Below are 14,843 nucleotides of genomic sequence, written 5' to 3'. Positions count from 1 at the left end.
CATGCGCTGCCAGCTCCCAGGGCTCCGGTCACCCCACCCTCAGGAGGAGCAGAGCCGCTGGCTTTGTGCATCGTGTTGGCCTGGCGGGCGAACCGCCTCTGGGACCACAGGAGGGTCTGAGGGTCACGAGCACCCTGCTGCTTCCAAGGGGAGCCCCACCGAAGAGGGGTCCCGCCGGCTGTCAGACTCACCAGTCGCTGCATGCTCTTCACGTGGGTGGGGCTGATGGATAAGGCCTCCTCGTACCACCGCCGGGCTTCGTCGATGTTTCCTCGGAGCTCGGCCACCTGGCCTCGCATGTACAGGACGTTGTGGGACATGGGGAAGAGGTTGGCAGCTTCCTGGGTACAGGCTGTGGCTTCTGCTGGCTTCCCAATGCCGATGTAGACTTCGGCTGTGGGGACAGAGCAGGGGATGCTTTTCTGGGTTCCTGCCCTTCCGAGGCCCCGTGGACAGTGCGACTCTAGTGGGGACATTTACCCCCCCACATCCCCCCCCCCCCACACACACAAGAGCCTGGCAGGGGCCCGTCGGGAACACACAGGGCCCAGAGCCAGCCAGTCCCCTGCCCTGAGTGTAAACGGCTGCAGGTTGACAGTCCTTCACACCCACTGCTACACAGGGACCCGAGTCACTCATATCATGGGGCCTTGAAGGGGACACGTCACCACCACCAAGGGGGGAGTGAGGCCTGTGCAGGTGTCCTACCTGGAACACCTTGGTGTCTGGGACACCCGCCCTCAGCTCTGACAGCCCCTGAGTGAGCTCAAGGACAAGCCAGCCGGAAGCGCACAGCCCCTCACAGGGCTACAGCTCTGCCCTCCGGCCTGTCCTCCTGATGCCAGCCAGTGTGACAAGGGCAGCGGCCGGGGCGTACATGTTTATGGGGGTGAAATGAAGTGGCTGTTCCATTAGACCCTGCCCTCTGCCGGGGACGTTGCTGTGTCCTGGAGACGGTTAACTGGCTAACTGTACCACATCAACCAAGCTCTTGGAACCACAGAGCTGTCACTTTCAAAAAAGCAGGAAACCTTCCCTCCAGCCTCAGGCGTCCACTCTCCCAGAGTCCTGAATGCTCTGCTGCCCAGCCCGCCTCAGAGCCCATCACGCGTGTCCAATGCCCCGGCCTGTCTCTCAGGTACACTCAACCCCTTCTACCCCCCAAGGGCTGGGACCACGGCCCATCGTCTTCCCAGTGCCGGGACATGGGACTTCTGTGCCCTCCTCCCCTCCTCACTGGCTGCTGTGCTCTGTGACCACTGACGCTTCCACCTCCTGGCCGGCCCCGCCCTCCTCCGTCTGGCCTTGACCCCCAGCATCAAAGATGTTTGTCCCTGTATCTCTGAGCTACTTATCTGTATGTTAACATACAGTGCACACGGAAACAGAACCAGAACAGGAAAAAGAGAGAGAAAAGTTTTGCTCTTTTCCTCGCGCACCTAATGAGCTGTGCCCTGGAGGCGAGCCTCCGCAGCCTGGCCTCCGCCTTCGGCCCCACACGCCGCTCCTGCTAAGGCCCTTCCTGCTGCTTTCTTTCCCTCCCTGAACCCACGGACGTTCATCTTGTCTCATTACAGTCCTTCTAGAACGCAAGCCACGCGTCGCAGGTGCTGTTCGCTGCCGTGTCCCCCGTGACAGGCACAGTGCAAGGCACACAGCTGGAGCTCAGGGAATGCTGGGAGTGAATGAGAGGCTGAATGAGGTGTGACCTGCGGGGCGGAGCGGCCCCGAGTCTGAGGACCACTTCCTCCTTGGGGTGAGGAGGATCCCGGCCGGGGGCTGCAGATGCAGGATGTGGCCCAAGGTGCCTGCCGTGGGCTCGGGCTGTGCCGGTGTGCGCTGTGCAAAGGTGCTCCGGGCAGAGCAGGGCTGAAGTCCAGCCTGGACTCCGCTGGCCGGTGTGTGCCGGGCACAGGGCTGTGTCTGCCCAGGAATGTGAGGACTCTTTTCTTCTCTCAAAGGTGCCTTTGCTGGCCACACCTGCTCCCTGGGGGTCTGTCTAGCCGGGGGGGGGGGGCTTTTCTGTGACTCCCACAAAGGAACACTAAATGTCAGAGGCAGCCGAAGGGCTGACCACAGCGTGGGCGCCGTCACACCTGCGAGCGCCTGAGAACTGGCAGACAGGGAGGAAGGGACCTGGTGTCCCTTCAGGTTCTCCCCGGCCTTGCAGGCCAGGCCCACAGGCAAGCTGGCCAGCAGGGAGCTCAAAACCTGACCCCTCAAAACCATGTCCTTTACCCTAAATCCTGCTTCCTGAGAGGGGCGTGACTGTGCTTGGGAAACAGACCTTAGCCACGTGGTTGTGGGGTAGCCCCTGCCCGGGCAGGGCAGAGGGGTCCCCAGGAGCACAGGTGCTTGGAGCCCGCCTCCCGTGTCCACTCTTTCATATCATTCAGCAACGAGAGCCAAGAGGAAAGGGGTCGTGTGTCCTGACGAGTGTCCGGTCACCCTCCCAATCCTCAAGGCCGAGGGAGGCCCTCATCCCCACGGGCTCACTGGGGCTGCCTCTGGGGGCTCGGGAAGCGAAAGGAGGCGGCGACTTTGTTTTCATGCGTTGGTCCTACCCTGAGCTTCTGGGGCCGGGCCCCACGCTGGGGCCTGCAGTCCCCCGGGGGGAACCCTGCCCAGGTCCTGTCCTCACCGAGGGCTTGGCTGCATGGCTGACCTTTATCTCCGAGTCTGCGAACGGCTGTGCTGAGGGGTCCCTCCGCTAGGGGCTCGGTGGGACGGCGAGACTAGCTCCTGGCTGCACTGGCCATACACTGTGTCCCCTCCTAGGCCTTGGTCCGAATTCTCCTGACTCCTCAACCCTTTGCCCTAGCCCTCCGCCCCCAGCCCCCGCTGAACTTGACTCATCGTTCAAAGAGGAGACAGAAACCAGCTGAGCCGACCTCGAGCCCCTTCTCGCCACTGAGGCCTCACGCCCTTCGTTGCCCACTGCGCCCATCCACGCTGCCCCTTCTGCTCTGAGGGCCAGCCCGCTGCCCGAGCCCTGGTGCCGGCGCTCTGGCCTTCTCGAGCACATCACGCCGGCGCATGTCCTCTGTCTTGGATGACAGACAGGGTCTCAATCCTGACTGCATCACCCATCAGCGGTCAGCAGGCTCCGTGTCCGCCTTCAGCCTTCTCCCTTGACCCGCGTTCCTCTCCAGCTCCCCTCACGTCCCCACTGTGCTCCCCAGTGGGGATGTCACCTCACTCGCCATCCACGCTGCATGCAGCCCACATCCGTGTGGCCCGTCTCCGCCACGCCACCACCTGCCTGTCAGGCCACCAACACCATACGGTGAATCCAACAGACACTGTCTCCACCTGACTTGGTCGCTCATCAGCATTTCCTGCTTAAAAACAGTTATTTTAGTAGCTGTGCGGTGCTTGCTACGCGCTGGGCACTCCACGCACGGTCTGGTGCACCTGTCACACCTGTCCTCATGTTGGAGAGCAGGGCGCTAGGGCTCAGAGGGGTCGCCCTGCCGTGGACACCACGGTGGGACCCGGGTTCCACTCGTCCAAGTCCAGAGCCCTCGCTCCCCACTGCCGCATGGGCTCCTGTGTGCGCCCCTTCTGCGGCCACCACCGCCCCTCCTGTCCCCTCCCGCCTTGCTGCCCACTCCTTCCGTTTCTCTGGCCTTTCCTCCCGCAGCAGGTTTTAAATGTGGGGCCTCAGCTCCCCGTCCCAGCCCTCTCCCTCCTCCACCGACATTCTCTTCCCAGACATTCGCATCACTTCCCTGGCTTTGAACCCCACCCCCAAACTCCTGTGCCTGACATCATCACTTGCATGTTCTCAGGCACCTGACACAAGTTCTCGTCCCCGCTGACCCCACACACCAGCTCTTCCCCAGGCTTCCCGCTGCGGAAAAGCGAACCACCAGCCACTCAAGGGACGACAGCGGTGCCTCAGTTTCTTCATCTATCAAATGAGGTGAACAGGGCATTCATGCCCCATAAGGCTATCATGAGGACTAAACGACACGAGACATAAAGTTCATGGAATACTGTCTGACACGCGCACAGTCCTTGATGAGAGTTAGCTACCTGCAAGCTGTAGACCATTAATTAAAACCCGCCTCTGGGCGGAGGAAGGGGCAGTCTGGTGGGGCTGACTGAGCAACAAGGGCACTGCGTCAGCAGGCAGGACCAGGGACCACGGTCCCTCCCACAGGCGGGCGCTCCCTCTGAGTGACAGCAGGCCACCTGCCTGGGAGCTGTCTTCATCTCGCCAGGGGAGGGGCCGTGCCACAGGGTCATCCCTCGACTCTGCCCATGCGGCCTGCTGGTGGCTGGGAGGAGCCTGGCAGGGGGAAGGGCAAAGGGCCAGGCCAGGCCAGGGCCAAGGAGTCTGTGAGAGGATCATGGCTCTCAATTCCCAGCAGAAATCCAAAAATCTGATCTTGCACATCTAAGAATAGCCGTCGGTTTCGACTGTGAGAGGTGCCAAAGTGAAAGCTATAATTATTAGTAAGTAACAAGCAGAAATTAACCACCTACTGCAAAGTCATTTTTAGCTGCCATCCCAATGTGGAAATGGAAAGATGGCGCCCAGGCTGCTTGGCTGGGAAGGGCCCTGGTTCTGTTCCGAGTCACTGGGAATGAATGGCTCCAGTGGCAGCACCGAGGTCTGCGTCAGACAAAGCGGAGGGCGATGGGTGCGCGGAGTGAGCATCAAGTCCTCTGCTCCACCTCCGCCTCTGCTGCAGGAAGCTCAGAGGCGCTTCCTTCTGTCTAGCCTGGCTTTCCTTCCTGCAAGAGGGGCAGACAACCCCTCCGACCTTCTTTATAAAGCGAGTGTACAAGTGGCACTGGCAGATCCCCCGGACTTTCAGGAAAAGAGACCGTAAAAATGGGTAGCTGCTTTCTAAATGTCAGATGAAGGCCAGCTGCCATCAAGAAAAGACGGATAAATGTATGTTTTAAAAACTGGCAATAAAAAGGACAAAAAGAACAAACAAACAAAATAAAAACGGGGAGAAATATTTCCAGCACATATCAGACAAGGCACATTTCTTTGACATAATAAATGCTTACAAATGGAAAGAAAAGCTGAGCATCTAAGCAGATGACTGGGCGAGCGTCCTGAGCAGGCAACTGAAATGCCATCTTCACCCGTCAGACTGGCAAACATCGAGAAGTTTGGTAATTCGTTGCGTTGGCAAGGATGCGAGAAAATGGGCATTCAGACATTAGTGACTGAATATAAATTCATACAATCTGACACGATTTATCAAAATTCGAGTATGCGCCCTTTGATGCATCATTTCCACGTTTAGATACAGATATAGAACAATACACATAACAATACTTATTGATGCATTGTCTGTAACAGCAAAATACTAGGAAGAATCTAAATGTTAAGTGAGGGAGTCTGGTGAAATGATGGCAAGTTCATACAATGGGCTCATGCTCTGCAGCTGCGGGAAGGTGTGAGTCAGCCTCGCGCGTGGGGCAGCAGTGACCTCCGAGTGTGGCATCTCAAAGGTGCCGACTGCTGACAGTGGGTGCCTGTGGGCGGGAGAGACGGGCTCAGAGATGGGCAGAGTCTTTTCGTTCGATGCCTTTTGTACCTTTCCAATTGTGCACTATTTATTCAAAATTGTATTATTTATTCAAAAATAATTTAAATAAAACTGTCACATGGATCCAAACAAACCAGGGGAAAAACATGCACAACCCATGCAGGTCGGCCACCAGGTATTATGAGGAAGAGTCTGAGGAGGTGCTGGCGGGGGGGGAGGGCAACCAGGGGATGGGTCCCACCCCATCGGAAGGCGGCACCCTGTCCCAAGCACCCCTGGTCGGCCTGGGTCTGTGCTCCCCGCTGGGCTCCGGCCGGACCCTCACAGAGCAGATGAAAGCTCGGGGGTCCTATTCACGATCTCTCTGCCATTCAAATGGACATACAGGGACCCTCTCCTACAATAGGGGGGAGATCTGACCTGTGACCCTCAGATCTGAAGCTAGCTCTACCCTGGGCTCCCATCACCCGTTTCCACTGAGCTTGCCGGAAAAACAACCACCATAGAAGAGACCCACAAACGTCACAGAAACGCCTCGGCCGTGGGTGTCAGACCTGGATCTAACCAGTTGCTTCTGGAGCTTGCAAAATGGACAGAATCTGGCAGTGCTGCTAGAGCTGATGTGGACGCGGGTGTTACCTGGGTTTCCATCAGCTGTCAGAGAGCGGGGTCACGTTTACTGTGCCCCGCAGAGCAGCAGAGCTCCCACCACAGTAGCTAACACGGCAGTTTGAGGGAGCCTGTTTGTTGAGTTGACCTCTTCAAAGACTATATGAAGAAGACATGATATGAATATAGGATAAAATTCTACATCTTAATTCTAACAAAGCCATTGCTTTAGGTCCTTACGGCACAAACCCTACAAAGGTCCTAATCGACTCCAGCCATTCACATGACATACACGTTCGCCCGCGCACACAAGCACGATGCCTATTCTGCCCAGAGTCAGGCGGATGCGGCACCCGGTTTCTGTAAGTTCAATCTCACTCACAGGCAGAGTGCCCCCCGCCACCCGTTACCAGCAGGGAGGGCTTTATCCTGTCCTGCAGGCGATGGCAGCGAGACATGGAAGCGACATGATTACATAAAAGCCCCAGGATATCTCCACACTGCTCTGCAATGTTCCAACAGCAGCCACAACATTTCCTCCCGAGAGTCATGGCCAGCCGTGCAAAGAGGAACCAAGTCTGGATGACTGAGTGAGTGGCAGCAAGCCACAGGGGGAGCCGTCCTGGGACGTGGCTCTCACTCGGGCCGTCAACTTTTCCAAGAAAGAGGCAAGAGGAGTAAGCCCGTGAGGTCCACGGAGCTCATGCCAGCCCACAGGGTCCCTTTCAGCTCTTCTGGTTTTTCAGACATTGGCCCTTCAAAACTACACTCCAGCCCAGACAGTGTGGCTCAGTGGTTGAGCATCGACCTATGAACCAGGAGGTCACGGTTGGATTCCCGCTCAGGGCACATGCCCGGGTTGCGGGCTTAATCCCCAGTAGTGGGCATGCAGGGGGGAGCCGATCAATGATTCTCTTTTATCACTGATGTTTCTCTCTCTCCCTCTCCCTTCCTCTCTGAAATCAATAAAAAATAGATATTAAAAAAACAAACTAGAGTCTATGGCCCATTTGGAAGACAACCTCGCCTCCCCAGTGGCTCCCACCCTGGCCCTGCAGGTTCAGCCAGAGTCTCCTGACCCGACGGTAACCCGTCCTCCTTTCCCCCCGTATTCTGCAGTCACTGCTCATAAAGGCCACTGGATCGGCCAGGCGCCTGGACGGGGACTGGCCTTCTGTCAGAGAGCAGTGGAGGCAGGCATGACGCTGCTCCCTGCTCTCCCCGCCAGCGCCCAGGACCCAGGAGAGGCCGGTGCTGGCGTGCGTCCGCGCAGGAAGGACCATCGGCACATTCCTGAATCAGCCCTCGCGTGTATTTCTGCTCAGAAGGATATAATTTGTTAATTTGCTCTTGTTTTATGGCTCAATTAAAGGTGCCAAGGCAGAAGAGGCTGGCTGAGCCCGGTCTGCGACACGCCAAAGCCAGGTGAACCCACCGGGTTTTCCTGTAGGAAGGCCCGCCAACAGATCCAAACCAGGTTGGACATCATACAATTGGACCTGGCAAACAGCAAACAGATGGCCAGCGAGGACAACAAGCACTTTCCCAGCCGCATTTGGGCTTTCACCACGCGCCCTGAGAGTCAAGCCAGGGACGGCCTGGGAGGGCCTTGCAGATCAAGTGATAAAACATGAGGAAGAGAACTGTCTTTTATATGGAAACATAAAAATGCAAGCAAACCACAGCCCTTGTTCGCTTGGAGTCTGTAAAGTAGGATTCTTGTTGCTGACATGCCTGCGTGCTGGATTCATTTGGGGGATTTCTAGCTACGCAAAAGCAGCCGCGTGAAACGGAGGAGGGACACGGTGCCGGCCTCCCGGGCTAGTTTCTCGCCCAGCGGGCGCGTACCTGCCTCCTCACTGTGGACCACCAGGAGCGCCTCAGAACGGGGAGCGGGGAATGGAAAACACTGCCCCTCCTTTGCTTCGATAAAGGCACCGTGTCGGCAATCTGTCTGTGCCTCTCCCGGGGACGCGAGTCTCACTGCCAGGATGTGCCAGGCATTGTGCTCATCAACCCCGGAGACAAGCACTAGTACTCCCATTGTACAGATGAGGAAACCGAGGCTGGGAGGAAGCTATTAGCTTCAGTCCCTGCGCTGTTCAGTAGGAGAGCTGGGACTCCGCTCCAAGTGTGCGGGGCTTCCAGACTTCTGGGTCTGGGCCTCCATGGCACGCTGTCTCCCGCAGAGAAAGCCTGGGGCGTAGCTCTCTGGGCCCTGCTGCAGCACAGCCCACGCACAGCAAGCTCCCTGCGACCCTTAGAGTCCAACTCGAAGAGCTTTCCTGGGTGCTGCTCTGTGCCGGGCTCTGGGTCAGGGGATTGAGGCAGGGGAGGGTGGGGAGACAGAAGAATTCATGGCTCCTGCAAAGAAGTACAGGAGTCTCCCCTTCATCGGCTGTTTTACTTTCTATGTTTCAACTGTGGTCCCAAAATATTACATGGAAAATTCCAGAAATAAACAATCCACAAGCTTTAAACTGCACGCCAACCTGAGCAATGGGATAAAATCTCGCACCATCCTGCTCCCTCCCACCTGGACAAGATTCATGCTTTTGTCCAGGGTCACTGGATAGATGACCCGCCTATGAGTCACCTACTAGCCCGCTGGTTTATAGAACAGACTGTTGGGGAATCACAGTGCTCGTGTTCCAGGCACCCTTATTTTACTGAATCATGGCCCCAAAGTGCGAGAGTAGGGATGCTGGCGATTCAGATATGACAAAGAGAGGCCGGAAAATGCTTCTATCTTAATATTATTGTTGTTAACCTCTTACTGGGCCTAGTTCATAAATTGAACTTTACCACAGGTGTGTATGAAAAGGAAAAACAGCACACAGAGGGCTCAATACCATCCAGGGTTCCAAGCATCCAATGGGGGGCCCGGCACATATCCTCCGCGGATAAGGGGGACCACTGCACTAACATTTTGGTGTGACTGCCAAAGCTCCGATTTCTCCTGCTGAGGGGTTGTGGGCCCCGGAGGCAGTGCCCACGGGATCCTGCAGCCTCTGGCCCGGGGCCCACTGTGGGCGGGGCGGGGCCCACCGCGGGGCAGAGCGTACCTGCGTGGAGCCAGATCTGTGCCAGTGTCATCCAGGGGTGCAGCGGGCCCTGCTTGGGGGTGCTGCTCTGCAGAGACGAGGCCACTTCGGACAGCGCCTGCTCCACGCGGGAGGCCGCCACGGATGTGGCGTGGATCGAGCCTGTGAGAGGTTTCCGAGAAGATAACATCAGGAGTGAAAGCACAGACCCAACCAACCAACCGCCACCCCCTCCCACACACAGACAGGGGTGCAAGACGGACACACGCCCCTTTCCCCACGAGGTTTCTAGGTTTCCTTGTCCATAAAGAAATACAGTCACGGCAGCCGAAACGACTTCCTGTTCTCTGCTTTAGCTCACCTCTCAGTCAACAACTAGCGCACCTGCTAAGCTCCCAGCTCCCTCCAGAAGCCATCTGTGGGGTGTGAGCGGGGGCAGGAGGGGCGGGGCCAGTGCACGGCTGGGACACACCTGTTAAACACGGCACACGTGACGCCTACACAGGGAACTTACAGAGCATCCCCGTGAGGGCCTAACCCTAGAAACAGCATGCTCGCCTCCTGGCGACCCCTGCAGTAGATGGAGGCCATTTTCAGGACAAACAGCAACTCCCCACTTCATTCCCTGGCCTTTGGGAGGTGGGCAACACCCCCAGATTTGAAACCACGTTCTAGAACACGACTTCAGGCTGGTACTAGATGCGTGGAGGGCGGGTGACAGCGAGGACGCCCGGGCCCAGCGCCTGCTCCTGCCTGACGCTCCCGGAAGCCCTGCTGCTCTGAAAGGAAGGGAGAGGAGAGGAGCTCGCCCACTGGCCCACGGAACCTGGTGGAAGAACTGCTTTGGTTTTTTCAGGTCTTATTTTGATTTTAACCTTTTTATGGAAAAGTGCTATTTTAACTTTGATAACCAGGACTTGCTGCAGTTTCCCGGAGATTTTGAGTGAAATAAAGGAGGTGGCCGTTGCTTGTGCCTGACCTGACAACGCTGGCTTACCTCCTCGCTGAACAAGCGGTTCTCAGCCGTGGCTTCACCTCGGAATGACTCGGGGGTTAAAAAATCATGATGCCATAGATGCATCCCAGACCAAGGGCATCACTAACTCCAGGGGTGGGGCCAGGCGTCTACTCGTCGGACACCCCGTGATTCCAAGGTGCGGCTGAGATGGATGGTACCACTATTCCGCCAAGGAAAGCCAGAAGGCGTGTTCTACACACGCCGACAGCCTGGCTCTGCTGCTTCCCTGCGGCTCAGCCACCTGGGCACAGAGCTCCCCAGCGTCTGGGTCCCACAGCCCCTTTAGACCAAAGAGCTGCTGAGACCCCTCGAGAGAGTTTGTTTACATGGGTTATGTCTATTGGTATTTACCTTAGGGGTCAAAACTGAGGTATGTTTAAAAGAGTCATTAACTCACTTCAAAATAATAATAAATGACGGTGCTAGAAAACTTCTGCGAATTTCCCACCAGGTCCTCTGGCTCCTTTGCTACAAGAACTTAATGGCTTTGGGAGGGGCTCTGTGTGCGTTTTGGATGAACCGCTTTGTTGGTCTGGGCCACAAATGAACGGATCAGAACTTCTGCCAAATGAACGGGTCAGAACCTTCCCTCGTGGTGCCTACGTACAACTAAGCTAGTGGCTCCCTCTCGTTGGAATGTCTCCCTGTGAACAAGCTCTGGGAGTGATGGCGATGCTGACAGTGGCGGCCACCACTTCCAGAGAACATTCCATGCTCCTGGCACTGGGATCAGCACTTTACACATATTATCTCATTTAATCTTGAGGCAAAACTGAGATTTAACGAGGTTATGTAAGTTACCCAAAGTCACACAGCCACCAGATGGCAAAGCCAGGACTCAAACCCTCGCTGGGATCCAAATCCAGCGTTTAAATCCAGCCCTGACAGCACTCCTCCAGGAAGGCTGTGCGAGCCTTCTGTCTCTCCCCTATCACTGGCCCGTAGACAGCGGGCCTCGGTGCTCGGGGCTCCCAGGAGCTTACCACACCGTTGTCTGTGAAAGCTGAAGTCACGGTCTCTCCTATCGGACCGTGGGCGGCTCCACAAGACAGGAACCAGGCCCTCCACTGAGGCATTTTCAGGGGTAGCAGTGCCAGGCCCGTGGCAGATGCCTGCGGATCGCATGTGTGAAGGAGTGTGTGCTGTTTGCAAATGCGGCACTGTCTGGGTTTGGATGAGTGGCCCTCTCTTTCAGATGCTCTCCTTCTCCTTCCCTGATAATGGCTCACAGCCAGACCTCACTGTCTCACAGGGCTGCTCGGTGTGGCGGTCATCATGCCCTGGACTAAAACTGACAGTGGACGTAAACACTGCACCTCACTCAGGGATTCCCCCCCGACACTCCACATCTCGAGGAGAACTAACCCATTTGGGTATGGAGCGTGAGTGCTATCAGAACTAATCCTTCCTTCCTGGTCAATCCCTTTTTATACATGTCACAGGGCGGAGACCCTTCATGTTCTGGGCCAGGGATGGATATCGGAGCATTCAGATATTTACTAATAATAGCAGGGGACTAACAATAATGGTAAAAGTATTTAACAGTTAACATCTATATTCCTGGCAATGGCGCAGGAAATAAAATTCTTCCACTGGATTAGAATTTGGAGGAAGACAAGGGCTAAACATCATTTTGAATCAGAATGAATGTATCTGATTAAAAAATATCATCCAAATATAATCAAAATAACTTGTGTCTTACTGTTTCATAGGACTGAAATGGTACATGTCAAAATACTGTAGATACTGGGTTCTGATTTATGTACGTGAACACCGAGAAGTGCTCATCTAACCTACATCTTTTCTTTCTCACCAAAGCCAACGTGTTCCTACAGCATGCATGGTGTGAAGCTTGGAAAAGGAATCGGAGGGAGGGTATCGGACATATTTCTAAACGGAACCTATGGCTGGAGAAATAAGCTTCCGAGTCATCAGGTTCGACAGGTAGGCCAGGGCGAGTGCGGCTGCTGTGCCTCTTGTTTACCACACTTGCTGGAGAAGTGCTTGTCGCCGTGGCAACCCTGAGGGTGAGCAGCTGCTGTGCTCCAGCGCGTCCCTCGGTCACAGGACACAGTGGCTCTGAAACCGGGCCCTGGGAGCTGCTGCAGGCAGAGGGAGCATGCCCCCAGACCTGGCCCAGGTTCTGTGACCTAATTTAATGGCCTGAATGGTCCAGGCGCCATAAGAGGCCACGCGGCTGACGGGATCTGTGCTTCCCCAAGCCCACTGCCTTTTCTCTCCTCACCCAGCCGCCCCAGTGGAAGCGTCATCTCGGACACCTGACACGAAGGAAGGCAGGGCCACTTAAGAACAGCCCTGAGCCCTGCACCCAGGGCTTTGTCTGGGGTTCCCTTGGACCGCCATGTGCTGGGGCAGGAGGGGGGGGGGGGAGCGAGGCAAGGGCCCAGGGACTGTGGGGCGAGGCATTGCCCTGCGGACCAAGGGGCCCAGGAACCAAGGCCGCTGGCCTCGGAAGCTGCGCGTCAAGCTCCGGCCCCTCCCGAGGACTTCTGACCCAGCCCCTGTCATATGCCGGAGCCTGTTGAGAAACCCTGTCACAAGCCGGACACTGCGAACAGTCAGCTCAAATTGCCCTTGCGGCTGAGCCTTTACCAAAATCCCTTTTCCGGAGCACGAGACCTGCGGCTCGTTTCACGCAGACCTCCGGTGTGGCAATCGCACACGGCCTGCATGTCACCTCTCCAAGTTCATCATTCAGAGGATCTCACAGCCAACAATTCTGTTCAGCCAGAGGCACGCTGCATTAGGCGGCTTGGTTCTGTTTGAGAACCTGGCGTTTCCACAAGCAGGGCACTGGACACAGAGCATGCTCTGTCCCGCTGTCCTCTGGCTGGGCCTGGTGGCACTGAGTGAGTGGCTCTGGTCTAAAGGACAGCCACCTTCCCTCTCCCCTCCCATCTTCACAGCACGCAGAAGGTAAGCTTGCCCTAGAGCAGCGGCTCTCAACCTGTGGGTCGCGACCCTTTGGGGGGTCGAACGACCCTTTCACAGGGGTCACCTAAGACCATCCTGCATTCAAGATATTTACATTACGATTCATAACAGTAGCAACATTACAGTTATGAAGTAGCAACGAAAATCATTTTATGGTTGGGTCACCACATGAGAAACTGTATTTAAAGGGCCAGAAGGTTGAGAACCACTGGCCTAGAGGAATCCCTGTCCTCCCAGTGGCGAGCCGCAGGGTCCAAAAACAAGGGACAACGGTCACGTGATGCATAGAAAAAAAATCCTCCACCAGAGAGACCTCAGTAGATGCATCGCACACGTGTGCTCGGGATTCTGGCTGCTCTTTGCTTCCCGGCCCCAGAACGAACTCCGCGGCGTCGTGCGCATGAACATGGGACCATGGTGGAGCACCAGCCCCTCTCTCTGCCTGCCATTCACATTCTCTCTGCCTGAGGCCCGGCAGCGACCTGCCCGCCCGCGCTGGTACCACGCGGAGCGGCTCCAGCCTGGTGCTCGAATCACCTGCCGCGCAAGAATCTGTGTTCATTTTCCCTCGGTCCCGACGTCATTCAAGGTTATCTGTCAACAGAGTTTACTCAGCTTCCAGGTCCTGGAGGCTGACCCCCCACCCCCTTCATCTATTAAAATAAGCAGGAAGAGAGGAGCGATTCACCTCTAAAGACCCCGACTGCCGAGCGGCAATCGGCGTGACTAAGCATTCTGCCGCAGAGCTGTGCTTAACGTTTTTCATTTTTAGCAGGAAGAGAATTTCTGTTTCTCAAGTCAGGGCTTGGGAGCAAGTTAGTCCAATACTGCAGACTGCTGGTGGCTGGTGACCCCGGACCCTGCCACCTGTGCACGGAAAACCAGGGTTTCCTGGGCTGAAGGAGGTGGCGGCTGAGTAGCTAGTGATGATTCTTAGTTTTTGAAGGGGGAGGAGAGATAGAGTCCACGCTCACTTCAACCCTCAAATTAGGTGTATTCTCTCGGTACCTTTGTAAGAACATGAAACATTTTGGTCCGTCTCCACCGCCCGTCTTTGCTGGGGGTAGTCCTGTCTGAGCAGGCGGCAGGCGTGTGGCCTGCTGGAGCAGCCTGTCACCGCCCTCCCACCCACATTTCTAATCCCAAGGTTGCCGCCCCCTTTCTGGAGCATGCCCACTAATGTGACGGGGACATGGGGCTGGAGCGGCTCTCGGGACAGCTGCCTGGTCCTCCCCCAACCCCACTGGCCAGGAGGCCTCCAGCTGTGGGCCCCTCTGACACGTAGCTTGGTCACCATTCTAGTAGCGACTGTTCCTTTTCACGGAATGGAAGAGAACAGGACAGCAACCCCAGTCCCCAGACGAGGTCACAATTTCCCATCGACTAACAGAATTATCAAGCACAGTTGAAACCTGACAAACGTGCCTCTGAAAGGGAAGGTTCTTCCCAGGAAAGCGTTAGGGAAGGGTCGCGCTAAGGCAGGGGGAGGCAGGGCACTGTCCCAGGCGGGCATGCGGGGTGGCCCGGCCAGGTGTCACACAGAAGCGTGGGGGACGCCGTTCCCATGCATGCAGGGAGATGCCAGCTGTCAGGGCCACGCGGCCTGGGCTGGAGACAGTACCTGCTGGAGGACCACACCGGGAAGATGCCCCCGTCTCCATAGAAACCCTCCCCGATTGCTAAGGCTGCGTCTCTGGCCTG

General features: G+C 56.4%; 1 protein-coding gene across 8 annotated transcripts in view; it reads right to left on the bottom strand.

Moving 5' to 3' along the window:
* The window catches only part of TTC7B (tetratricopeptide repeat domain 7B), a 188,274-nt gene that overhangs the window by 24,500 nt on the left and 148,931 nt on the right, over positions 1-14,843 (bottom strand). For 7 of the 8 annotated variants that reach the window (XM_059688157.1, XM_059688174.1, XM_059688165.1 and 4 more), the window contains 2 exons: positions 9,191-9,331; positions 192-394 (listed from right to left, as the gene is read on the bottom strand). In XM_059688157.1, the coding sequence (XP_059544140.1) occupies positions 192-394; positions 9,191-9,331 (344 nt within the window). The remainder of the gene's footprint in view (positions 1-191; positions 395-9,190; positions 9,332-14,843) is intronic. The other variant, XM_059688212.1, reaches the window with a different exon arrangement.

The sequence above is a fragment of the Myotis daubentonii genome, chromosome 1 (genome assembly GCF_963259705.1).
Source record: "Myotis daubentonii chromosome 1, mMyoDau2.1, whole genome shotgun sequence".
Lineage (NCBI taxonomy): Eukaryota > Metazoa > Chordata > Mammalia > Chiroptera > Vespertilionidae > Myotis > Myotis daubentonii.
The sequence above is the reverse complement of the archived record's forward strand: the minus strand, read 5'-3'. Positions and strand labels throughout refer to the sequence as shown.